Source organism: Struthio camelus, chromosome 2 (genome assembly GCF_040807025.1).
Source record: "Struthio camelus isolate bStrCam1 chromosome 2, bStrCam1.hap1, whole genome shotgun sequence".
Classification (NCBI taxonomy): domain Eukaryota; kingdom Metazoa; phylum Chordata; class Aves; order Struthioniformes; family Struthionidae; genus Struthio; species Struthio camelus.
In genome coordinates, this window is record NC_090943.1 from 83,032,649 (window position 1) to 83,058,632 (window position 25,984).

A 25,984-nucleotide genomic window follows, 5' to 3' on the forward strand; every position below is an offset into this window, starting at 1 on the left:
TTATTTGTTGGGATGATATCTCTCTTTTGAAGTGCTGTCTTGAAAGAGAGAGAGCTGTTTTGACTGGGATTTTAAAATCTTCATGAAGGAGTTATTGATATAAAAAATTTTAACTTAGACACTTATTTTGTTACGGTTCTAAGCAGCTGAGAAATGTCTTCAGCTGCCAGGGGTCTGAAGGGCCTTTGAACAGTACTTCGCTTTAACAAATGAGCCTAATAACTGTCTACTTTTAAAAAGAAAATGCTATAAAATATTTAGCCAAGAAAGCACAGTTCAGCTTTACACATATAAGGAGAGAGAATAGTTAATAGTTTAAAATAGTTAGTTAATTTTTGCTTTTAAAAATGTCTTAGGTGCTGTCAAATCTCCTAGGTCAGGATGTGAGTATTTTCTTTGTGAATCCAGCTAAGGTGTATTCTCCTGTTCTGCTGGTTTCTAAAAATATTAAGTAGCAGATGAAGATGAGTGCAACTCAGTGCTACCATGCTGAACACGCCGCATAATCAAACACGTTTTGTGCTGAGCTGGGGCTCTGTGCCCTGACTTGGTTTGGGCTAAAGCTGCACTCCACGCAGACCCTTTCTTGTTTGCTGAATTCAGCTTACTTGACTGGTCCGTTATTACCGAAGATGAGTTCTTGCAAAAAGTAGTTGAGGCAAGGAGCAAGAGGAAAGAGCTCTTTAGCAGGCAGGGAGCGCTGATGCAGGTTAGGGTCTGGAATACCGAAAACCTGGCAGGGCTGATGGACAAAGAGGGCTTTGTAGCAGAGCCTGAACTAAACTGCAGAAAGACATTAATAGGCTACTTGTTTGCACTTAGAATTACTTACATTGGTACTGGTCACTGTTTCAGATAGAAACTGAGAATTTTGATACCTTTTTGGGTATTTAGTGCTAATCTAAGAGGACAATGGTACTAAATAATGGTCCCTGCATGTTAAAGTAAGAAATATGATGTTTGTGATGTAGAAGTGGTATCTCTTTTAAGTGCTTATCCTTCAGCAGGAGAAATTACAGGCCCAAGTTTTCTGTCTCTAATCAATGGACCATGAGACAGTTGTAGTTATTCCTTCAGTTTATGTACGAGGTGTTTTTGAATCAAATTCTTAGCTAATAGCCATGATCACTCTGCAGTGAGTTCAGGTGGAGTCTACTGTCTCTGATGTAATGTGCTATGTAGCAGTTGCTTTTTACAATTGTATACCTTGGTTACAACTTTGTATTCTTGATCCGTTCCTCTTACCCAAGTAATCTGTGAAATACACTCTGTGTAGTGGTTCACATGGTCATTTTTCCCCCTCAATTTCAGATTTGTCTTTTGAGAAGGGAAGGGGCCAAAGCAGAAGCTAAAAATAATGATGGTCAATTCAAGTAGGAAAGAAAGAATTTATTGCAGTAGCAAGCTACAAATGATGTGGTTCCCGTAGCATTGTAAATGTTATCTTGTGTATTGGTTATGGCTTTAAGTTCAGTCTGTGTGCAGTTAAAAAAAAAAAAAATTGGATATGTAAATTGTGACCCATGTCTTAGAAGCATTCTTACAAATGGAAATCAATATTTGAAAGCTATATTAGTAATTTCATTACATTTTCCAAGTCTTAGCTAATATTTGTATACATAACTACAAGCAAGAATAGCTGGATATTCTTTAGTATGCTTGATGCACGTGGGAACTATTGGGAAGTAGAGAAAGGGATCGTTTCAGGTGTTATTTTTCTTACTCAAGTAGAAACCTAAGAGTCATTTTCAGATGTTTAACAATTTCATGAAGAATAAACTAGCCAAAGTGTATACCTCTCTGTTAGTGGCAGACTAAAAATTGCATACCCTGAGGAAAGGGGGGGTTTGCTGTTGGAGATTGTTTTTGGAGGGGGGGGGGGGGTGATATTTTTCACTTAAGAATTCAATATTTGGTGAAAATCACCGTGGGTTTAGAAGAAAAATGTTAAGGATCCAAGATTAACAGTTTCAGTGTAGGAGGCTATGAAGGAGAAAATTAATTCAGAATTTAGGATGGCTTTCCTTAGAAACGTGAAGGAAGTAATATTTTAATCTCGGGTATGTGGTACACACAGCTGCTTAATACTGCAAACAAGTTAACATGTGTGTACCCAATTTGTGGGAAGTGCTAATAGTAAGCTGCCTTGGCTTTGGGGCCCTATAGGTTCTGCATAAAATTCCTATTTATTCTTGGATTGCATATGTTGCGTTACAGTGTTGTTTGTGCTTTTGCAATTGGCAACCTCCTCACTGTTCTTATTTTCTTCTTTCCCACTGCATGCTACAGTTTGAATCTGATTTTAAGGCTATTTTTATCATGACACTATGATGTAAGCATTTAATTACTGTTTTTGCAAAAAATTAATCCTTACTTTGGCTTTATAGCTGTTTATCGATTGAACCACTTAGATAGTGTAGCTTTTTGTATGTCTTCTAAAATTAGATGGTGAGATGTTCAGGGAATAAAAAGCCATCTTTTTTAGGTTTGTAAAGTGTCTAGCAAATTCCTGAAGCTAAAGAAATAATAAATAATTATGGGCAAATGCTGATGTAGTGTTCTAGGTGAAGAATGCATTGGATTAAAAAAAAAAAAAAAAAAAAAAGGCATGCAGTTTCAGTTTACTAAACAGGGAGACCAAATAATAAATTAGTAATTTATCTTGCACAGTAAGAGCTTAAAGGTGAATAGATCTGAAAAGCACTGTAAACCAGGTTTCAAAGGTTTCAAATGACTTTACTGAAAGGGAGAGAAGGGGCTGTGTTTGGGTTTTTAATTTTTCACAAATAAGGCTCAAGACACAGTGAATGTGAGGGCAGAATTTGTTCTTTGGTACAGACTTTGTCAAGGAAAATGAAAGTTTTAGGGCAAGCGCTGCTTTAGCTGACTGCAAAATGTCTGTCTTGTCTGTATTTCTTCCGGCTTTAGCTAAAGCATTAAAGACTATGCACTGCAAAATGAACAGAGATGTTAAAGGTTGGGGTTTTTGTGTGCTCTGGTTACTATAAAGGTTTGCAGAAGTACTAGGCTGTATCTTTTCTGAAGGCTGAGGAGGAGACTGTCTGGTTTACTACATTTTTCTTAGGATTAAGCTTGAGCCTCAGTTAGGGTAGTTACGGTAGAGTGCAATCTGCTGCATCTGGCTATTGCCACATGTGAATTTAAAGCCTGGAACGGAGCTGAGTGAGTCAGAGGAGAGCATCCCCAGCAGAGAGGAGCTGCTCTGGAGGCAGGGCAGCAGGCTCCGCCGCACGTCGGATGGCGTTGCCTTTGACGATACCTGCGTGAACATCTTCAGCAGAACCTGCAGCAGGTCCCTGGCGGGCAGGCACGTAGGTATTTTTGAGCCGTGGGTATCAGAGGAGCTAGCTGCCCGTTCGCTATGCCAAACGGGATTAAACAGATTGACGCGCTGGATTCTCTTCATCCGACCTGCTGCAGCAACGGCCAGCCAAGCGGTTGCAAGTACTGGATCCTGGATTTAGGTATAATAGATAAGGGGGGGAGGGGGGGAGGGGGCATGTTTTCAAATTATAGCATCGTAATATGTTTCCTTTTCTCCTGCTCTCTCTGCTCCTGCTCTCCCCTTCCTCTTGACCCCAGTTCAAAAAGTGTGGAGTACAACAGAAAGGAGCTGTATGGCAAAAGGGGCGCTTATGGAGTGAATCTGCTCTGTAAGTGCCCGGGGAACTGTACAGTAAGCCCTTTCAGAAAAAGGAGGTAAAAAGCATATATTTATTTTCAGTTGAACTATGGAAATGAGAAATGGTAACTCCTTGCTCTGTGAAATGTTCTTGCCAGTAGCAATTTATTTTAAAAGCTTAGCCGAAGTTTTCTCAGAATGTTGCTGCTAAACCCAGAATCACAGATTCTTTGATATCTGTTGGTTATTTCTGTTGAATTATTGTTGAAAAGTAACATTTGGGGAATAACGCTGGAAGGAAAGGGTGACTGGGAAACACATTGGTCTGTATGAAATTTCTTTAGAGACATCATTGATACTAAATTATAGTAATCTGGATAAAAAGCAATACTGTTTCAATCCTAACTGGAGAGGCACAGAGATAAGGGTGGGGATGTTCATGTTAAATGCTGTTGGGTCTCCTTCTCCATTACAATTTTAAGAGGAAGCAATACTTGTCTTTGGCATTTCCACTGTTGCTCCAGAGCAGGTTGGATCCTCATATGTAGCAGTCTGAAATGTCTGCAAGGCATTGCCATGCTGCCCGTTGGGGTCTGGAGCTGATGCAGCTCTTGGCATGATTACTTTTCAGATGGAAGTCGTTTGCAGCTCAGTTCAAGTCTTACATACCTGTGCTGTATGCTATCAGCCTGTATCTAAAACAGGCAGCAAAAGGCAGATTGGCTGCTAACAAATTAACACAGCTTATAAACTGCCATTATGGGTGGACCAAGAAGACAAAGAGAATAGTAGAAGGGTTACAAATGTGAAATCGAGGACGTAATAGATGGTAATGTGGTAGGGGACATATGAAGATGAAGTCATATGTCAGTGGGATGGTAGTCACTCTCCAAAGGGAACGAGGGCATCAGAGTACCAGCCAAAGTGAGTTGATGTCAGCAAGCTGTCCTTGGGATGCTGTTCAGCAGCACCCAGTGCTGCGTAATCACTTCCCAAAACAACGATTATTCCAGTTTTTAGGTATAAACAAGTATGGAGTATTCTGGAGGTGAGGATGAATGGAGTCAGTTACAAATAATATTTGATAGGCAGAATGCTTTGTAGCAAAATGTTTCGCAGCAAAAGCTCGCCTGGAGCTGTATCAGCTCAGTTGGCTGGAGGTTCCTTGGTGGCACAGCAGGAGTCTCAAGTCTTCTCTCCTGTAGTGTTGCTTTGCGTTTCCCTGTCTTCACTGGAGCAGGTTTGCTTCCTTTTTCACTCCTGTTGCTGCAGCTGTTTGTTAGGCTGAGATCTACCTGCTTTTACTTCCCAAAAATTTTTAGAAATCATGCTTTGTAACGTGCTGATGGCAGTCAATCCTGAGGAGTGAGATGCTTTACGTTCTTACATAAATTAAGATCATAAAGACAGGTACGAAATCTTATTGGTCAAACATACGTGATTTCACAAACATGTGTCATTGTTCTTTCTATTTCTTAAAAACAGATGTCCACATGTACAAACCATGTTGTAAGAAGGCTCAATAGCCTTTCACAATAGAGGAATAAAGCTTTCTTGCATGACCCAGTATAATTGTAGCTGGGTCATCACTTGAACTGGAAAGAGTAAAATTAGGTAGTTAGTATTTTTGGCCACTGCAAACTTAAGCCTGGCAATTTGACTTTAGGTTGAACGTTCAGAATGTACTATAGTATATGGTTTTATTGACAGAGGTCTTCAGCTGAGGCTTTGACTTGGTTTAAATAATTTTAAGGAAGTAAAAAGTTTGGTTTATTCTTCCTTAAACAGTTAGGGTATGTGTAGTGGAGTTGATAATGATGTATTCCTGTTTAATTGAATGATCTGAGGTTTAGGGTTTTTCCCCCCCAGTTATTCCCGAAATCTGAAAGAGACAAATGCATTCAGATTTAGGGAGAAGAAAATAAGAATTTGAGTAATGAATTGGCAAGAAACTACTGAAATTAAATGAACAACTGTTTGTTTGTTTGTTTGTTTTTTGCCTTTATCTGACATCAGTTGGAAAAAGCAATGGTTTCCAGCCAGTTAGGAGGAAACCAGTTCTCATGGTGATTCCACCCATTCCTGTAACTTAAAAATGCACTGCATTTGAGACAAGTGTGGCTAAACAGTGAGGTTGTTTACGGTTATCTGGCTGGAGAGAGTTTTGAGTAGTTTCAGTCTGGAGCTGAGTATTGGAAATGATAACATCTTTTTTCAGTTATCTTATTAGCCAGAAGAAACAATAAATGTATGCATTTCAGTCCCTGAGTGGATCATATGAGTCTGTGTTTCACTTGGGAAATTTGAGAAGCAAATCTCATGGATGAAATCCAAGGAATAAATCTACAGAACCAAAATTTATCCTGAAATTGTTAACTCTCTGGGGGCTGGTTTGAAGGAGGAAAGGTGGTTGTAGGAGTAGAAAGAGCTGTCGTTTGCCTTTGAAGAAACACATTTATTACATTACTTAATATATTTGCAATAGATAGCTTAGAAGAATGTATATGAATCCAACTGGCTTTCTTTTTCCTTTTTCATATCATTTTATGGTATATCAAGCCAAAGAAATAATTCATCCATAAAACAGGATGCTTTTACTATAGAGTAATTGTTAGCAAACGGCATCCAAGAGAGGATAAAGGGTCTCTGAGGACCGAACTCAAAGGATGCAGTGGGAGAGTCCAGTATTACTAATGGGTTGGTGTAATTCTTGGCCTCAGTCCACCTCCACACTTTGGGAGTCTGTTCTTTCAGAATACAGATGGAAGCTGTTAAGTATGTGCTGTGAGCTCTTTTCCCATCTCCACCAAAAAAGAGCATGCAACAAAAAGCCTCTTGAAAACTGAGCACATCTGTTAGCTGTATGCTTATATGCTCGAAGGTACTACTCACCTGACCTGCGTGTCCTTCGCTGCTGTTCTTGCAGTTCCCACGCTGCACGACTTGCAGGAGAGGTATATGAAGGTGCTGTTTCAAGGTGGGCAAAAACCAAATCCCAGGTCAGCTGCTGCCAGCTTATTTCCCCCGGGCTGGCATGTGTGCTTCAGCTGCTTCAGCCCTAGTCATGGCGGAGGCAGCCGCACTCAGCAGTTAAGCCAGCAGAAAGCTCTGTACCCTCCACTCATCACCCTCACGCTCCCCAGAAAAAAGATTTCAGGTGTAGGAGCTCATGCAAGAGATACACCGAAGTCCTTTCCTAACTGTCTTTACTAATGAATAATAAGAATCTGAAGATCTGAGGTGCAGTATTTTTGCTCTCAGTGAGCTGAGAAGCTCCTTCTCATAGTTGTCTGTATTTTGATCTGAACTGCTCCTAATTTTTGTCTCCCATAATTCAGATGTATCATTTCAGTCATGTGAAGTTACCATGTTTGCATCCATGTAACTGCCAGATGGGTTACCCGCTTCATAAAATACGCCAGGATTCAGCCTCAGTGCAGATGGGGTGTGTGTATGGAGTTGACCTCAGACCGCCTTCTGCCTCTGCTCCCTGGAAGGCTGCTCCCTCCACTCTGAATCCATACAAGTACCACATGAAAACGTGGGAATTTTAAATGGGTCTGGTCCCCCATAACATATCTATTTCTAACCAGCTACTCAACTCCTAGTTTTATAGTTTTTTTGAAAGATGTAAAAGGAAAATGTAAGATATTCTGAAGGATGCGTAGTTAGGTTATAATGTGAACTTTATGTAATAAGGATTTGTAACGCCATTTCCATAATAAGAAAAAAAAATAAGTATAAAACTTAGTTTTAATATAAGCATTTTGGAGGTTTTGCTAAGATGACTGTGTCCCTATATATCATTAATAAAGCATATTCAGAATTTTTAAGCAGTCAAAAACTCATAGACTTAACTTGAAAAAGATGATGGAAACTGAGAAGTCAATACCGCAAGAGAGTCCCAAGTGTAACAAAACATCCGACACGGCAGCTTTGTCATGCTTGAAAGTCTGTATCAAATGACACGAAGCTTAACCTGAGCGCAGCAGGAATGTACCAACTCTTATTTTCAGCTTAATTTGTCTTATGCTATGTTACAGCTCTCTTTTAAAGGAATTACTGCAGTGAGACAACAACATAAGAATGAGCTATTGCTTTGCATGATGGAGATGTTCTCTAGGTATCTAGGTTTCCTCCAACATAAGAATGAGCTATTGCTTTGCATGATGGAGATGTTCTCTAGGTGCTCATTGCTAGGCTAGTAATGAACTGTGTGCTTATAATCTCCCTTTGAATGTGGCTGCAGCTGCAAGGATACACTGCGTTTGTCCATCAAGGCTTACTCTGTTTCTATCTCCTTTAGGTGGAGGTAGTGAGAAGAAAGGAATTTAGATGGCATAAGTAAGTATATGCCATCCTGCTTGGAAAAGAAGGCATCAATAACATAATCCTTCCACTGTAAAGACCAGGTTTCTTCACAGACAGTAATAAAGTATATTTATTAAACCATTTATTTTTTTTTTTGTTTCCTAGCATTTGAGCATGGGACTGGGTACTCTAATCAATCTTCCTGAATGAGTGATTCAAAACATAATAATAAAGCATACCCCTAGACTCTTAATGTAGTAGTTTGCTCAGGCAAACTACTGAGGTCAGCTGTCAGGATACGTTGTTTGAGGTGCTGGAGACTTGACCAAAGGGAAAAAGAGATTTTTTTCAGTAGAAAAAAGAACAGAAGGTAATTAAATTTCTTGTTTCCTCCAAATAACTCCCTCCTAACCCCCAAATTTAGACTTAACAGTTGAGTCCATAACTTGAAGGAAAAAAAAAGTGAATTACTGTAACAATAATTCTTGTATCTAAATTATTATTGACGTAGGTTCCCCCTCATGTGGGGTTAGCCTCATGCGGCTAATTAAGGCAAAAGTAAGAATTCTACCTCAGTGCCTTTCAAGAGAAGCGGTACCTGTGTTTTTCTTTCCCTGCTCTTTCTTTTTGCTTCCTACACCCAAACCAGCTTTGGACAGCTCTCCCTGGATCCTCTCGTGTCACTTCCCTGGGGCCATGTAGGTAATATTTGCAGGGTGGGAGCTGGGGAGCGATTCTAGGAATCGAGGTGTAGAGGAGGGGGTGAATGAGGCCCTTCACAACATCATCTCTCTCCTGAGCCTTTGTTGGGAACGATGGAAAGAAACAAAAGCCACAGAAAGGCTGCATGGCAGAACAGAGCATTTTCTTTTGTGGCACGGGCTCGATCATGCCAAAGAAAACTCAGCAATGCGTATGTTCTTCCTGAAGAGGCTGTGATCAAGTTAATGCACGTGGCAAGGATACATCCTTTTATTCAATGTGTTGTGAGGTTCATATATTTTTTTCTACAATGTCCCATTTTCCAATAATTGATAGTTTGCATGTTTTAAAAGACACTTACGCAAGGGAGTTATCTTTTTAACTCATTATCCTTTTAATTCATTCAACTTCTTTGATGAAATTGGGGGGGGGGGGGGGTGGTACCTTCTTTTTTCCTAACTTCTTGTACTTTATACAAGGCATCCATGCAGAGATTTGCTGTTATGACTTTTAATGGCTGTCGGCTAATCAACCTCGCCTGGGAGTCTGTTCTTTTTTTTTTTTAAAAAAAGAAAGTAAGTTTCCAGTGTGTCTACCCTTTATTAAAATCATGTGTGCTCTTGTCACTTTGCTCAGGTTATAGTTCCAGCCGAAGTTAAAGAGTTTAAAACTGGTTCAGTTTGCAATCCCAGCCCGTCCCAGCCTGCTCTTGATAAGGCAGTGCGGGAGCTGGGCCGGGCCTCGGAGGAAGCTGCCCATTGCCCGCTGCGGCCGCATGGCAGTGCTGCCCTGGGGCTGCCGGGGCCTGAAGGTCCCCCACTACTGTGCCAGGTAGCCCCCTGCACGGCAGAGGCCAGCCTTTGATGCTGCCGCGCGGCGGCAGTAAAATGGGCTTATGATGTTAGATTCAATCAGATAAGGAGGAAACATCATTTTGGGGGGGTTTTTTGTTTGTTTGTTTTAATAGTAATTTTGGAGGAGAAATCTTCCACCCCTTCAGCTGTTCCGTCTTCCCTCCCGACTCCTTTAATTACCTTCTCGGTTTATTTTTTTGGAGGATGGCGACTGTAAAACATTTGGAAAGAAAAAAAAAAAAAGCCTCATAATGCTTAGCTCTGGGGCTATTGTAACACCTCTGGCCATTATTATTAAGTTTGTGGCAGAGTTCCTGACTCGCGATTGATGTGTTTGCACAGCTGTTGCTAAAGCGGTGGCTCCAAACAATCGCTAGCTGTTTTAATGAACTCTTCTGCTTTGAATCAAGAGGAGGAAGAAAAAGAGAAAACCATTAAATTTGTTGTTGGATTAGGATGTGTGTTTAGGTCGACGCGTAACTGCACTAGGTAGAATGAAGTGCCAACACGAGCGTTTTTTTCAGTGCAAGTAGTCTAATAACTTTTTTAACTAATTAAATTTGAGGAAAGCTTATTACTTTTGTGTTATTTGCCCCTGTAACTCAATACCGGACAGCACCTCACTCACCATGTACTGTTTCTCTACTTAGTTTTCTCTACTAATAGCCTTGAAGATATGCGTAGCTGCTATTATCAATATCTACCCTCTGTGTTTCAAAATCTCTGTTTATTGACTCTTGCCACATGTTCTCTTGATTTTACTGATATTGTTGGAGTTGTTCTCATGTGTTGGAATTTTTTTAATGTACTTGGAAGAGACAGATGGTAAACTACATCTACTTCCATCTTTTGCTAAAAGCCAGACTCATTTGTGAGCATCTGGCAGAGGTTATACTTGCCTAGGTTTTTTTTTTCCAGTCTTCTGGCCCAGCGACTAAGCTGATTTTATGTGTTGTCCTTTTCTGAATTTCGCGATTGTGAAGGTTGTTTTTATTGCTTAGATTAGGGTGGTGGAAGTGTATTTCCTTCCTATCTGCATGTGTATTCTGGATTTCAAAGGTACCCCCGCAGAGCTGGGCGTTTCATGTTCGCTTTGGAGATCAGACTTGCCCGAACTTTCTTGCAATAACATAGTTAATATTCAGCCTTCTTGCTGGCATGGTGGAGGATGTTTTAATATCTACAAAGGATAAATTCCCTCCTCTTGGATGCTTTGCACCATGGAGCTTTAGCACAGGGAAGCATGGCATGTGTTGCGTTTAATGATGTCTGAGTTCATGATTCGTGCTAATGCAATTTCTGCAGCATTGCTTCTCTCCTTCCGCTCCTCCATGTCTTGCTCTGCTCTGCTGTAGAGCTGAAGCCTTGCTGGATGCATCTTTTTCCTTTGCGTTAACTATTCTGTTAGCTCTATTGATATGGATGTTTTTGTTGCATATCTGTCTGTTCATATCTTCTCCTTCTGGACTGATGCACGCAGTGTATCAGACAAGTTGCTACACTGCTTTGTAACTGTGTTTCTATAGCTGGCACTTACTTTCATCTATTTCAGAGAGGAAAAATTATTTCACAGCAAAAATAAAAGGAGCAGACGATAAATTCCTACAACCTGGTAATGGCTAAATATGGGCTGTGCAGTTACCCTGATAAAATCTGAGACTGCTTATCACAGATCTTGTGTAAATGGTGGTGGTTCTTTGCAGTACGTTATGAGTAGTCCTCTAGCAGCAAGGGAAACTCATCTTCGCTTGTAGTGTCACCCAGCATGGCTTTTCAAAGATAGGTCACATCCAGAAAACACAAGACAAAAAGCTTGTCAGCAGTCACCAAAACTTTGTATGGTCTCTTGAGCACTGGCGCAGGCTGCAAGCCAGGACCCACAGCTTCTGCCCTCCTCGGTTGGCTTAGACCTCCCTGCTCCCCTCCAGCTCCTCTGCGAGTGCTGTAACTTGGAGTGGTTGGAAGCTGATGCTGCCAGCTCCCACTGCCTCGCGGCTGTCCTGTGCCATCTACCAGCTCCCTGGGCTGGGATCCCAAATAAATACGCAGCAGCGCTAAAAGGGAGCGGGTGAGGGAAGAGGCTGCAGGCAACTCTGCCCTGAGCTAGGCTGAGCTCAAGGCAATAAGCCTGTGCTTAAATCAGAGCAGTTCCTGGGACTCAGCTCCTGGTGCATCCTTCCTCTGGAGAAAGGAACGGATGGGGCATGACTAGGTCTGACCTTTTTCTAATTTGGTTATCTAAAAGTAGTTAAAGATTGCCTATGCAGAACATCTGTCCAAAAAAAAAAAAAAAGTGCATTAAGACGACTCTTTAAAACATATGTCACTGTCCAGTAAGGCTCCAAAATGCTCATGCTTTGATTATGAGTGGCATAATGACTTTGAGAAACATCTCAGAAAAAGTTTTAAAAGTTTTTGAAAAGGTTTTAAAAGCCAGGAAAGCAGGAAAATTACATTGATGCTGTGGGAAAACTTGCATTCTAATATAGGAAAGCAAGTTTCTAGGGGGGTTTTGCTTGTTTTTGTTTGGTTGGTTTTTACTCAACAGTCTTTTTTCTCTGCTTGCACTGGACCACAACTGTTTAGTGAAAGAAGAATGTCACTTTGGTTTTCTGCATTACAGCGTATAGGTCAGCCCTAGCCAGAGAATGAACTCAGTAACTTATCTGTTGCAGCTCCGCAGATGGAGTAGGTTAAGCACTCTCCTTCGCAGTGATATAAAAATGTCATATATCTGGCAGCACAGGCAAAATGCATGAGGACACAGGTAACTGATGGCCTAAGCTGGCCCGCAGAAATTCACTGGGGATGGTGCATGGCAAGGAGAGAACTTGGCCCAAAATTTATAATGTGGCCTTTTGTTTGTTAGTTGTTTTATAGAAGCCTGCAAGTCCCTGCACGGTTTGTGGTTAGTAGAAATGCACCCCAGCATTACTTCTAGGGAGAGGTAAAATGATTAGAGCACTTGCTTTCATCTGTAGAGAGAAAATAGAGGATGGCTTATTTGTTGCACTTAATGAAATGAAGTATGTAGTACGAGGACCTGACTGACGAGCTGTAACTGATGTTTATCATTGATATGTCCTGCCAGGCACATGGATGTAGCTATCCCGGAATCAGCAAGCAGGTGGCCGAAAGAATTGAGAGGTTAGATCAAGACATTGCTCATTAATATGTAGGCTGCACAAAAGCTGCAATTAATCTTTTACAAGCTTGTGGTTTTCACAAACTGTGAAACTGAATCTCAACAGTGTCACTTATAATACTTGCTCCTTGTGACATGAAACATATTTCTTTCCAGAAGAGAATAACGGCTTCCTGGAACGAATGAAATGCCCCACTAAGTCCATTGTCCCCTTCTATAGTGCTACTTTGCCCTTGTAGTAGTATTCAAGATTGAAGTTTGGGTTTCTGTATCCCTGTGGTCTGAATTCCAGGGAGCACAAACAGAAATACTTCTGTTTGCCTGGGAAAGCTTTTTTTACTGGCACAGTATCACGCCTTTTTCCTGTTTAAAAAAAAAAAGGGGGGGGGGGGCATTGAGGGGAGGGAAGAGGATGCAACATGGATCCAAAACTGTCTAGCAATCATGAGGAAGTTTTTTTGCATCTAAATTTTGTTAGTGTTTAGTTCATAGCTAACAGTGACATATTTGTAGCTCTCTGTGTGTGCAAGCAATGATGCATGTGGAATTATTAGAGTTCAAATATAAGACTTTAATTTTCAACTGGGTAGGAAGGTAGGAGAGGATATTTTGAAAAAAAAAAAAAAGTAAGAATCACAGAATCACAGACTGGCCAAGGTTGGAAGGGACCTCTGGAGATCATCTACCCCAACCCGCCTGCTCAAGCAGGGTCCTCTAGAGCACATTGTGCGGGGTCGTGTCTAGGCAGGTTTTGAATATCTCCGGGAATCATGAAACAGTAATAAGATAAAAATGTGTTAAACCCTTCAGACATATGCCAATAATTTTCTAACTCATGCACATTTTGGTACTTTCTGCTTGGTCAGAGATTTTCTTCCTTCCTGTAGTGCTTTTGTAAATACGTATATTGGGTGACTTTTCTCAACTTCAGTAAGGCCTTTGGAAGTTATGTAGATGACAACCTCTGTCTCAGGGCAGGATTAATTGCAGATAATACTGTGGGTCTGCTCGGTGTCTCGTCCTCATTAAGGGAATCTGAATCTAGCCTTGAGCTTAGAGTCCAGTGTATTTGATGTTGCACAGTCAGCTTTTGATGCCTTGGAAGACTGTTTATTGAATACATTTAACTCAAAGTGCTCTGGAATGGTATTGGTGTCAGTCACAATTAATACAGATGACTAGTTAATTTGGGAAGATGTGCTAATCATCTCACCTGTCATTTATCATCTCATCTGTCCACACACACTGAAAATGTTACAAAATATGTTTCAACATAGTGCATGACTTGAAATAAACCGCAAGAAAGACTTGCTGACCAGAGATGAATAGCGTGTGTGTTTTTTCCACTAGGAATATGAATATGATTGAAGTATGTTCTGATATGTATTGAATAAAAATTTTCCTAAATTTTTTGATATTTTTTAAGATGATTTTCATGAAAGTAATTGCACTTTATATCATAAGCAACGCTCATGGCTCCCAAAGAGCATGGGGGAAATTCCACATCTGCGAGCCTAGTAAAAATAAAGCTGCATTGTCTTTAATTGTAGCTGCTTTTATGGTGACTTGTTAAAGTTGAAACACATCTAATGTCCTTTGATGTGTATTCAAGTATTAGTTTACAAAAAATATTCAGTGTGGGTAATCTATAGAGGATACTCAGCAGGAGAGAAATAAAATTCTTGCCACATACAAAAGTTCTGCATGGTTTCAGACAGAGCAGATTGATTGCCTCTTGCTCCAAAAGCTGGTCAGAGACAGAAGCTATGCATGTGTATGTCCTTGAATAAAATAAGCCTTGCTCTCCTCCTTCAAGCGTTCTCCGTCTCACCTAATAACTAAATGATGGCAGTATATTTAGGTGGGGTTCTATGGGCTTCTGTCATTAGATCTTGTAAAGAAAATTTTCATTCTTCTGGTGGTACGTTATATTGGTTCAGGTTAGGGCATGTTTGTCTGTAGCTAGATATGGGCTTGGGAAATCACCGAACTGTAGCTGTTTCTGATTTATATATTAAATTAGTAGGGAAGTACATCAGTACGGACTGCATCCCCAGTTTTTTGAACCAATGGATGGCTCTGGTCCCCAAACATTTTTAAGGTACCTGCTGTAGATCTACCTGATGAGCTGGGTGATTGCAGTATGTGATGGCTTTTGTGGGCTCTTTGGTCCTGAAAGTGCCTGGGGGATGGCAGGCCTGTGATGTGGGACCCGCCAGTTGGGCTTGCTAAGTTTGCTTAGTCCCTTTTCCCGCTCTGCCCTGTGCCTGTTTTACAGTCCAAAGAGAGGGCAATGTTTTTATTTGTGGTGTTGCAGTGGCTTCCCTGCACCATCCAAATGCTGTATAGACTCAGCTTGATCCCCTAGGTAAGGAAGTGAATTTTTTGTAGCCTCTTGCTCTCCTGCAGATACTGAAAGTCCAAAAATCGCAATATGGAAATAGTTAATATGAAGCAGTTTTTCAAGTCATCAACTAGCTCAATGTGGCTGATTTATTTTTTAGGGGGAAAAAAACAGTTTATTAGTCACAGATGTGCATGTTTCTGGTGTTAGGAAAGCTGAGACTAGAACGAGCATTCCCATTTCCCTTCAAGTTTGAAGAATATGTCTGTTCATTGGAGGTAACTTTATCTGCTAGGCTGGGGAGGTCAGAACCCATGCTGCCTGCCCTGATTCTCTAACTTCCAAAATATATTTATGGACTCTTAGGGAACTCTGACCTCATCAACAGAGCAGCATATGTGGTTTTACCCCGAGAGAAGTGGAAATTAAATGCCTTCTCCTCTTATTGTGGCTATGAATTATAGAATGGAGCCCAGTCGTTAGGTTTTTTTTTTTTTTAATTTGTCACTGAATTACAAAGCTGCAGGAGTGACTGTGCTTCCGTAGACAGTGGTTTTATTAAATTTGATAGTTTCTTTTTGGATTGGTGAAGTTCTGAGTGATTGTTACATGTTTGGGGGGTTTTCTCCCCCTAAGATGGCCATCTGCTGCATTTATCTTCTGAAACGGAATCTGACACTCACTAGAAAGTTTACTGTACTTGAAACACAGTTGGGGTTAACATACCCCAAATTTAATCCATCTGTTTTGGTTTTAAAAGTCCATGCTGTTCTTGGTTTAATTTTGAATACTCCTTTTTCCTCTTAGCCTGTTTTAGTGATAAAATATTCTTGAGCAACCCTAGAAAAACAATTTGCTATGTAGTCATAAAGGAAATGAAGCCAATTTTAGTGTAAACATTCCCAAGCAGGGTAATCAATCAAACCAAGTATGGATCACTAATTATATAGAAAAATATGGTATATAGTGATAAGGCAGGGGGGGAAATAAGATACACCTATGCAGCTTTCATCACAGTGAAGGTTAAAGGTCTTTCTGTGCTCTTGAAAATGCCTTTATTGGATATTGATGTTCCCTAACATTTCGATCTGGCAGTGCATCTACTCAAACATACAAACTTGAGCACCTAGATTTTTCCGTGACTGTGCCCAACTATTTTAACCCTTGGATAGAATAACTGATCTGCTGAGGAAAGACGTAGGAGTAAGAATTGCTGAGATGTGATGGGAAAACAGACTTGTGGATGGCAAAGGGTCCCACAGAAAAACGCTTCAGTGGAATACTGGTGCTGAGTATTAACATTGATCCATAAGGCTGTTGGGGTGTGTTATGCAAATATAAAAGAGGAGAGAAAAAATAAGGTTGAGTCTCTGAAGAACCTAGTGGGTTGATGATCTGTTTGTGTAAACATAGATGATGATAAATCTTTCTTTTTTCAATGCTACGTTCTTATTATAAAATTCAGCATTTAAATTGATGCATATATGACAGTGCAGTATTTTTATTGGCTTTAAGCTTTTCCCTCTCCCACAGTGCTTTCATATTGAAAGAACTGATTCTTTTTTCTTTCTTCACTAAAAAGAAAACAAGAAAGAACACGAGCAAAGTGGAATAGTACCATCATTTTGGTGTACTTTTTGCTCTTTGTCCATTTTTATGACTCCCTGAAGACCTAATAAAACTTGAGAAGTACTTTACATTAAACTGCACAGATGAGGAGATGAGATGCAATGACCTGCTGCACGCAGGATGAAAACTAATGCTGTGTAGGAGGGTATGGCTGAAGTATGTGCTGTGAAACATGTCTGGCTGACGTGTTTTCTCTCTTAGATCCTCTTCACTTGCAATAAAATGTATGCGTTTCTTCCCGCTCTCTTCCCTTCTCCTGCCCGCACACTGTTGACTGGCTTGGTTTAGGGGTGTAGGAGTGGTACAGCAAAAGTGTGGTTGGGCAATAGTACTAGTTATCCACAGTCTCAGGGGCTCTGCTTTGTGCCGTTTCTCGTTTCGTTTTGCAAGGAAATCAGTAGCCAATAAGTGTTGGCTGCCGAAAGGATGGGGAGAATTTGAGGAGGCGGACCATAGGTTGGATTAGAAAAAATGAAAAAGATTTTATTAACTGCAGACGTGTTAGATGGTTGGGGACAAGCCTGCTTATTTAAAAATAATACTTAAACAAAGAGTTACCACACCACCAGACTGCCTTTTTCTTATTTAGGAAGGGGTAAATGTAGAGGGGGAAAAAATGCAACTGATGATAGAAAAATATGGAACATTAGTACATAGGGAACTTCAGTATGAAGGCTTAAGAATTACTTTTCTTTTATAAACACGAAAAAGTGCTCTATTTTCCTTGTAGAAGGAATTTGTATGGACTGTCACTAGCACTTGAAAAATATGTACAAATGAAAGACAAACTTGGCTGAGCAACAATAACATTGTCTAGCTTGGGAGTCTTTAAAGCGAAGCGTTTAGTTTCTGCTTGAAGAAACTTATTTACAAGACCACTAGCACTGCTTTCTGTTCTTCTGTCTTCCATTAGCAGAGCAGCAGATTTTTATTCTGAAATAAAAAATTAAAAGATGCATGGTACTGCAAAGGTAAAGTTGAGTTTTGTGAAAAGGCAGTCAAATTAACTTCTTGCACAGGTTTAATAGGAGACTCTTTGGATCCCTGGGGAGAGCTTGCAGTTGGGAGTATTTTATTTGGATTTTTTTTAATGAGCAGACCACTGTATTTAAAAAAAGGAGGGGGGGGGGGGGAAAAAAGCTGTTCTAGTGCAGATGCTGACGACTGGCTTTTCTCCCGTATGTACTAAGGAGCCTTAAGAAGTGATCCATGAGACTGGAGGGGTCCTCAGATGACAAGTTGAGAGCTATTGTTGTAGATAATTAATTGCTTCCTTAGGTTTCCTTCTTGACCAAGAGAAGAGTGTGGTAGTTCTGCAGCACCAATAGCCCATGGTTTAGAGATAAAGCTAAACAGTGTAATTATGCATCTACTTGTTTAGATTAGACATTGCTTAAGGCCTTGAAACCAGGGTAACGGCCTCACAGAAAGTCAGCTTAGACTTGTGCAGCACAATTAAAGCAGTGGCTAGAAAATAATTCTATAGATCATGATTCTGGGTAACTTGCTTCAAAGCATTAGTAACTAGCTTGTTGGACTGAAGGGCATGCTTTGTCATTAAGTTTATCTTCTTTTATTTTGGGGGAGCATGATGACAGTGTTGGTTAATAGCGGTTATTGTTATGTATATGTTCAAAACACCTAACTTGCAGAAGATTTTAGCTTCAGAGCCAAAGTATTGTAATGGTCATATGTGTGTTAACGGAGGTAGTTTGGCTTTTATTAATACAAAGAATAATGGTGACATATACAGCCTGAGAGGTTGCAAATCTGGATTCCAGGGAAAGGATGCTAGTATTTCTATTCCTTTTTTGTTGCTCAGTAGCTTTCATTCTTTGAGATTAGCCTCTTTGGAACAGCTTGAATAGTGAAGGAAAAATAAGAAGTCTTATTACCCTCCCATTCCATGCCTTTTTTGTCATCTCAGTTGCAGCTTCTAAGCCGTAATTTGCACTTAGTGCTCTGTGGAAGCAGAACAGGCTCACGTACTTCTGTGTAGATCCAAGGCATTTGGGCGTTTGCAGTGAAATCTATTGCTACAAGACCATGCCTGAATTATCCTACAAAATTTAAACTTCCTCTGGTTAGATTGGCAATATGCCTCTTATGGAAAGGCTGCCTGAAGAGGTGACCTGCCCATCTGTGTCAAACTCCAAGGAGGAATGCAAACACTGCACTTAATTCCTAGGAGTAGAAAGATTCAACACAACATTATTTGTCTTCCTTATATAAACTGATCTATCTACAATAACGCGAACACAGAAAAACATCATAATTGACAGCCTAGCAGGGCCTTTTTAAAACAGTGGTTGTAAATAATATTCATAGGAGTGGTGGTAAGCAAACGTGCCTAAAAATAGTATGTTTTTAGGAGGGGAGTACTGTTGGGGAAAAATCATTGTGGTCAATTGGGGGGGGGGGGGGGGGCGCAGAATAGATAGTCTAGCAATAGCTCATCCGGTGGGTGTTTATTATAAGCGTACTATCCAGTCCAGGTGACGGGAGCTTCAGTGGGAAAGTAGTATTGACCTCATACACATATATAACTATGGGAAAAGTATATCCATTGTTTGGTTATAGAATTTCAGGCATTGTCATGCAAAGAAATACTTCTGATCCTGAGATTTGAGCAAATGGGCTTTTAAACATAGCTGTTATGAATCTTAAAAAAAAAAAAAAAAAGAATTCAGAAGAATAAAGCAAAAGAAATAGATGTTTAACAGTTCTCTTGATTCTTCTTACTCCTTTCCCTAGGATTGGGGAAATAAATTACAGTGTTTGTAATACTCTTCGGATTTGCAAAATTTTGAGGCTGTTTTTTGCTTTTCATGTCCATGCTCAAAACAGTACACATTAAACAGTACACACTCAAAACTACCGCATGACTGGCAACAGTGCTAAATAGGAATATATATCTGGGTTAGGAGGTATGCAGAGCCACTTGATGAATCACAGAACAGTTGAGGCTGGAAAGGACCTTTAAAGATCTCCTAGTCCAACTCCCCTGCTCAAGCAGGGTCACCTAGAGCACATTAGCCAGGACTGCGTCCAGACAGCTTTGGAATATCTCCAGGGAGGGAGACTGCAGAGCCTCTCCAGGCGACCTGTTCCAGGGCTCAGTCACCCTCGCAGGAAACGGGTTTTTCTTCATCTTCAGATACAGCTTCCTGTGTTTCAGGCTGTGCTCGTTGCCTCTCGTCCTGTCACTGGGCACCACGGAGAAGAGCCTGGCCCCATCCTCTTGGCGCTCTCCCTTCACATACTTACATGCATTGATCAGATCCCCCCTCAGCCTTCTCTTCTCCAGGGGGAACAGGCCCAGCTCTCTCAGCCTTTCCTCACAGGAGGGAGGCTCTAGGACCTTCCATCCCATTTGTGGCCCTCTGCAGGACTCGCTCCAGTAGCTCCATCCCTCTGTCCGTGTACTGGGGAGCCCAGAATTGGGCACAGTACTCCGGGTGGGGCCTCCCCAGGGCTGAGGAGAGGGGGAGCATCACCTCCCTCCACCTGTCGGTAATTCCTAATGCACCCCAGGATGCCATCAGCTTTCTTGGCCACAAGGGCACATTGCTGGCTCATGGTCCACTTGTTGCCCACCAGGACTCCCAGGGCCCTTCCTGCAGAGCTACTTTCCAGCAGCTCAGCCCCTAGCCTGGCCTGGTGCACGGGGTTATTCCTCCCTAGGGGCAGGACCCTGCACTTGCCTTTGTTGAACTTCAGGAGGTTTCTCCCTTCCCATTTCTCCAGCCTGTCCAGGTCCCTCTGAATGGCAGCACCGCCCTCTGCTGTATCAGCCACTCCTCCCAGATTTGTGTCATTTGCAAACTTGCTGAGAGTGCACTCTGTCACTTCATCCAGGTCACTGATGAATAAGCTAGACAATACTAGACCCGGTATTGGGGGACACTGCTAGCTGCAGGCCTCCAACTAGCCTCTGTGCTGTTGATCACCACCCTGTGAGCACTGCTGTTCGGCCAGTTTTCAGTCCACCTCACCGTCCACTCATCTAGCCCGCTCCTCCTCAGCTTGCCTAGGAGAACGCGATGGGAGACAGTGTCAAAAGCCTTAGTGAAGGCCAGGGAGACAACATCCACTGCTCTGCCCTCATCTACCCAGCCAGTTGTCCTATCATAGAAGGCTATCAGATTGGTCAAGCACGATTTCCCTTTGGTGCTGACTATGCCTGATCGCCGCCTTTTCCTTGGAAACAGTATCTAGGGGATGAACTGTTCCATCACCTTTCCAAGGACTGAGGGGAGGCTGACAGGCCTGTGGTCCCCTGGGTTGTCGTCCCTGCCCTTTTGGAAGACTGGAGTGACACTGGCTTTCTTCCAGTCCTCAGGCACCTCTCCTGATTGCCATGACCTTTCCAAGATGATGGAGAGTGGCCTCGCAATGGCATACACCAGCTCCCTGGGCTGTGATGGGATGCACCCACGAGTGCTGAGGGTCCAGTTTGCTTAAGAGATCCCTAACCTGATCCTCCTCAACCAATGGAAAGTCTTCCTTTCTGCAGGCTTTCCCCCTGCTCTCCAGGGCCTGGCATTCTCTATGGCCTGTTTTACAAGTAAAGACTGAGGTGAAGAAGGCATTCAGTACCTCAGCTTTTTCTCTGTCCTTTGTCACCAGGGCCCCCGCCGCATTCAGCAGCAGGCCTACTTTCCCTTAATCTTCCTTTTGTTACTGATGTATTTAAAGAAGCCCTTTTTTTTTGCCCTTGGCATCCCTTATCAAATTAAACTCCAGATGGGCCTTGACCTTCCTAGCCTCATCCCTACATACTTGAACCACGTCCCTGGATTCATCCCAGGTGGCCTGTCCTTGCTTCCATCTTCTGTATACCCTGTTCTTCTGTTCGAGTTTTGCCAGGAGTGTTGTCTTCCTCTACCCAGGTCTCCTGCCCTCTTTGCTCAAAAGCTTGACTATTGTAAGCCTATCAACTGTGGATATGCATGGGAGGCCAGCACGTACAGTATGGAGCAGTGATAGTTGTGGTGTTGTTGAAGCCTAGGGTGTTTTTAAATAATTAAGAGCATTTCTTGAGTCTTTAAAATAGTCTCCTGTTGGTGTCCTTGAATTGCTCCAGTAATGCGTCCTGTACTGAGCACAGTAAGTTGCAGGTCATCTTTAGGAAATTGCTGTAGGCTTGTAAGGCTTATAGTTCCCCTGTGTTTTCATACAGCTTCAAGTGGCATAAATGGTTGGCAGGCAGATGCTGCTGATTTTGATAAGCAATGATGTGATCTACAATGGTTAATGCTGTGTTACCAATCAGCAGATTACATCTGTCTTGCAGGAGGCAATAACGACTTTTGGGCTTTCCTTGAGACAAACTGGTGGGGGGGGTTTATACTATGCGTGTTCTTTGCCTTGTTTTTTTACCTATCAGTATTTCCCCTTTAAAACGTTCCCCTTGTTCTTTTCTCAGACTCCCTTTCAGTCTCCAGTAATGACGCCAGTCCTCCTGCTTCGGTAACATCGCTTCAGCCCCACATGATCGGTGCACAGAGCTCCCCGGGTCCCAAGCGCCCCGGCAACACTTTGCGAAAATGGCTTACCAGTCCCGTGAGGCGTCTTAGCAGTGGAAAAGCAGATGGGCATGTCAAAAAACTGGCCCATAAGCATAAGAAGAGCAGAGAGGTTCGCAAAAGCGCAGATGCAGGCTCACAGAAGGACTCTGATGATAGTGCAGCAACCCCACAGGATGAAACTATTGAAGAAGTAAGTGTCCAGGATAACTTCATTGCGGTATGTTCCTGAGGATGTGTTTTCAGGTTATGTCTTTTGGATAACAAACGTAAGAAGAAACTTGTTTTTGTGTTAGAACTAAAGGTGGTCAAGTAAAGGCTGTCTTCTCAGTTTACTCTCCGGCAGATGGGCCTAAATGGCATATGACATACTACTCATGCTTGATGACTGCTGTTCTCTACGTAAATCCTCTGCCAAGCATAGTATGTGCCCTTCAGTACTGAGAGCTTTAGTACAGTTCACTGGAGAAAGAACTCTAGTTTAAGAACAGAAATGGGGGAGGAAAAAGTTGTTGTTTGGCTTTGCTGTTAAATTCCACTGAAAAAATCAGCCTTGTGAGTAAAGCTGGTTCATATTCTGTGAATAATCAGGTCATTTTGTATTTCCCTTTCCAGTCTTGCTGATAGATCTGGGAAGATATGGAGAGAACTTCTTAACTGCTTAAAGCTGTACTTCTGCCTTGAGCAAGAGTTAAAGCACAAAAGAATTACTGGCCCTTCAAATCAAAGGGTCTTTACCATCAGTTAGATAATAAACATATCAGTTTTCATAAGAGGGAAGGAAACGGTGAACTATTACAGATTTGCCACCACAGACATCTACTGAAGATTTCCCCTCCTCTCACAAATGTGCGTGTCCTCCTAAGTCTGGAACTCGTATATGAGCAGAGCCTGCATCCAGTTAGGCACAGATCAAACCAAACTCCTGTTAGGAACCTATAGCTCAGGTTGAAATGAACAGCATCTTACTGCTTCCATGGGTGCAGTCACTTGAACACTACATCATTAGTCCTTTTTACTTGACTTGAATCTGGCTGGCAGTTTTGATCATTACTGTATAGAAAACTGGTTTCAGGTGCCCAGTAATTTTTTTTTTTTTTACCTTTTTTCTTTGCTCCTGGCATGTTTTATTTCAGGCTTGGAAGCAGTGAAGTTATACAGTGTAAGCAGGAAGAGAAAAGACAAAAAGACCAGAGGCTTGGCAGAGTAGTGAAGTGGGAGATGGGGTTTAGGAAAGAGCATTAGCCTCTGTCCTTGAATGTGAGGCTGTACAAAAACACCCAACTGTGTGGTGCAGTTGTAGCGTTGTTTGGGAAGTAACCATTATTTTGCAGTTCTGAGAGTAAGGAAAAAACTAAGACTCTTGCCTTAAAGCAAGGAAAAAATGAGGACCCTCTATTCCTTTGAAGACAGTAAAATTATACTTGAAGGTCAGTTGCTTTAAGCCATAGGTAATTGAAGTCATAGTTACTTGTATAGGTGGTAGGGCTGCCTTTCAATGCAACTTTAATAATAAAAGCAGTCTGCTTACACTACTTTAAAACACGGGGAGGGGAAAGTCAGAAAGGATAATTGTCAAAATCCTTCATGTTGTAATAGTTTTTTATAGCCTTCAAACATTTGATTATGAGGGCTGGCATTTCAGATACAAAATTCTTGCATTTCTAAGTTAGAAGGAGACAGCTCGTGTTTTACCGACCTGAACTTGGCGTGCAAGCACTGCTTTGGAAACACTTCCCTGGAGTAAATTTCAAACTGAATGTCTGGTTCTCAGTATCTTAATGCATCTGCTTTTACCAAGCACTGAAAAAAAAAAAAATCTTTGGCATCTGCTTTTTCATCACTTGAGAAATTGAACTGTGCAGGACCATCTTGACTTGTCGGCAAAAAGATGACTCTGCAGAACGGACTTGTTTAAGACGAGCTTCTAGTTAACTAGCTTCACGCTGCTAAGGAGGTGACAGAGCTTGACTTTTTTGATTTTATTTGCAGAGAGGTCGGAACGAGGGGCTGAGCAGTGGCACTCTCTCCAAGTCATCCTCTTCAGGCATGCAGAGCTGTGGAGAGGAAGAAGGTGAAGAGGGAGCGGACGCTGTACCGCTTCCTCCTCCCATGGCAATTCAGCAGCACAGTCTTCTCCAACCAGACTCACAGGATGACAAGGTAGGAAGGAAAGCCGGGAAGGAGTTGGCAGGTTGAAATAACCTCTCCTTGCCCAAATCTTTCTTCTGTTTCCAAAAACCTCTGTAATGCATTTAATATATCTTTTTGATAGACAGAAATAACAACCATACCACTTTAGACAACTTGGAAAGGATTTGCTGTGATTGTGAGTTAAATGCATCTATTTTAAATGCACAAGTGCAGAAATTTTTATACAAGTATTTATTTGAAAGGTAGAAATGGGCAGCTTTGTGTGTGTGTGCAGGCCTATTTTACGTCTGTTTAACTCGTGCCGTATTTAGCAATTAAATTTTTGTTTTACAATCATACTTTTGGGTACTTAGGTTAAAGTATTATATGCAAGGAAAGTCTATGTGGAGCAATTACCTGTAGTTCACTGGAGACCTTTTTAGATCATAGACTATTCACCATGCCTTTCTATTTTTGTTAAATTTAGTTTGGAGGGTGGAGGGGGGGAGAAATCTGTGTACATATGAGCAGAAGAAGCTATTCACATTGACTCTAAGGTGCTTTTTAATAGCAGCAAAATTTTGGTTTTTTTTTTTTTTTGGTCTCTGCAAGTGCACTAAGAGGTTAATATCCTGATAAAGATGGTCTAACTGTTCTTTGCGAACAAAGCCTCGTTAATACTGAGGGTAAAATTTCCAAGCAGTAATCAAATTTCGGACGTGGGTAGTAACTGTGTGAAGGAAACCTTATTTACATATAAACTGTTTTCCTTAAACTTTGACATTCATACATTTTAGAGGTTTTTCTTCAATTTTCAACCTGGGTCAAGTATCAAGCCTGGAAATAGAGGGTTTTAGAATGGAAGCAGTCTGGATTTCTACAGCAAATACATTCTTATTTTCTCCCCATTTTGCTCTTTAAAGTTTTCAGCCATTGTCTTCTGTAGCATGAGCTCATTGATGTTGACTTTTGTGGGTGGTTACTCACTGTTTTGAGTGAGGCAGATGTTTTTGACAGCCTTGGCTTATCTTGTTGACTTTTTTCCTCTTTTCCTTTATTCCACTATCTTTTGGATCAAAACGGCTGGCTTCCATGCTCTACATGTATTTGTTTCCTACATGTTTTCTGATTTGGAAGTGTGTAATACAAGAGTAGGTTAATATTTGGGGAAATATTCCTGAAACAGAACAGGAACAAAAAAAGCCATTTTAAAATCTTGTCTACCTTCAGAATGGAGAGAATATCTTAATGCTAGAAAATAATAATCTTGGTTGGAGGTTTAGAAATAGAATGCAAATAATGTTGGTGAAAACATGTTAAAGTTTTTGTTGGTAAGCTGCCACATTTGCATATCCCTTCTGTGGTTTAAAATGATGATACAAAGCCTTATAAAAAGTTCTCTAGGTAAAAATTGCTTTTGCTTGTGTAGTTCTTTTCACACAGCAAGAACAGTTATGTGAAGGGATATGCTTGTAAGCGAGTGTCCACTCACTTTTGCATTTCTAGGGCAAAGTCAGACCCTTAAGATCATTGAGGAAGAACCTTTGAGTAGCTTTCAACCCCCAGTAGGTTTTACTTTTATTTCTTGAAAGCTTAACGTGCACCCACTCCAACGTGTGAAAACACGTTGGGGCAATTTGTGAAGTAGGTTGAACTGCATTGTACAGAAGACTTTGAAGAAGTTACAATTTGGTA

The 25,984-nt window shown here is 41.3% G+C and overlaps 1 protein-coding gene across 3 annotated transcripts in view; it reads left to right on the top strand.

Moving 5' to 3' along the window:
* TRIO (trio Rho guanine nucleotide exchange factor) overlaps positions 1 to 25,984 on the top strand; it is a 263,242-nt gene that overhangs the window by 201,883 nt on the left and 35,375 nt on the right. For all 3 annotated transcript variants that reach the window (XM_068931428.1, XM_068931431.1, XM_068931429.1), the window contains 2 exons: positions 22,057 to 22,349; positions 24,149 to 24,319. In XM_068931428.1, coding sequence (XP_068787529.1) covers positions 22,057 to 22,349; positions 24,149 to 24,319 — 464 coding nt within the window. The remainder of the gene's footprint in view (positions 1 to 22,056; positions 22,350 to 24,148; positions 24,320 to 25,984) is intronic.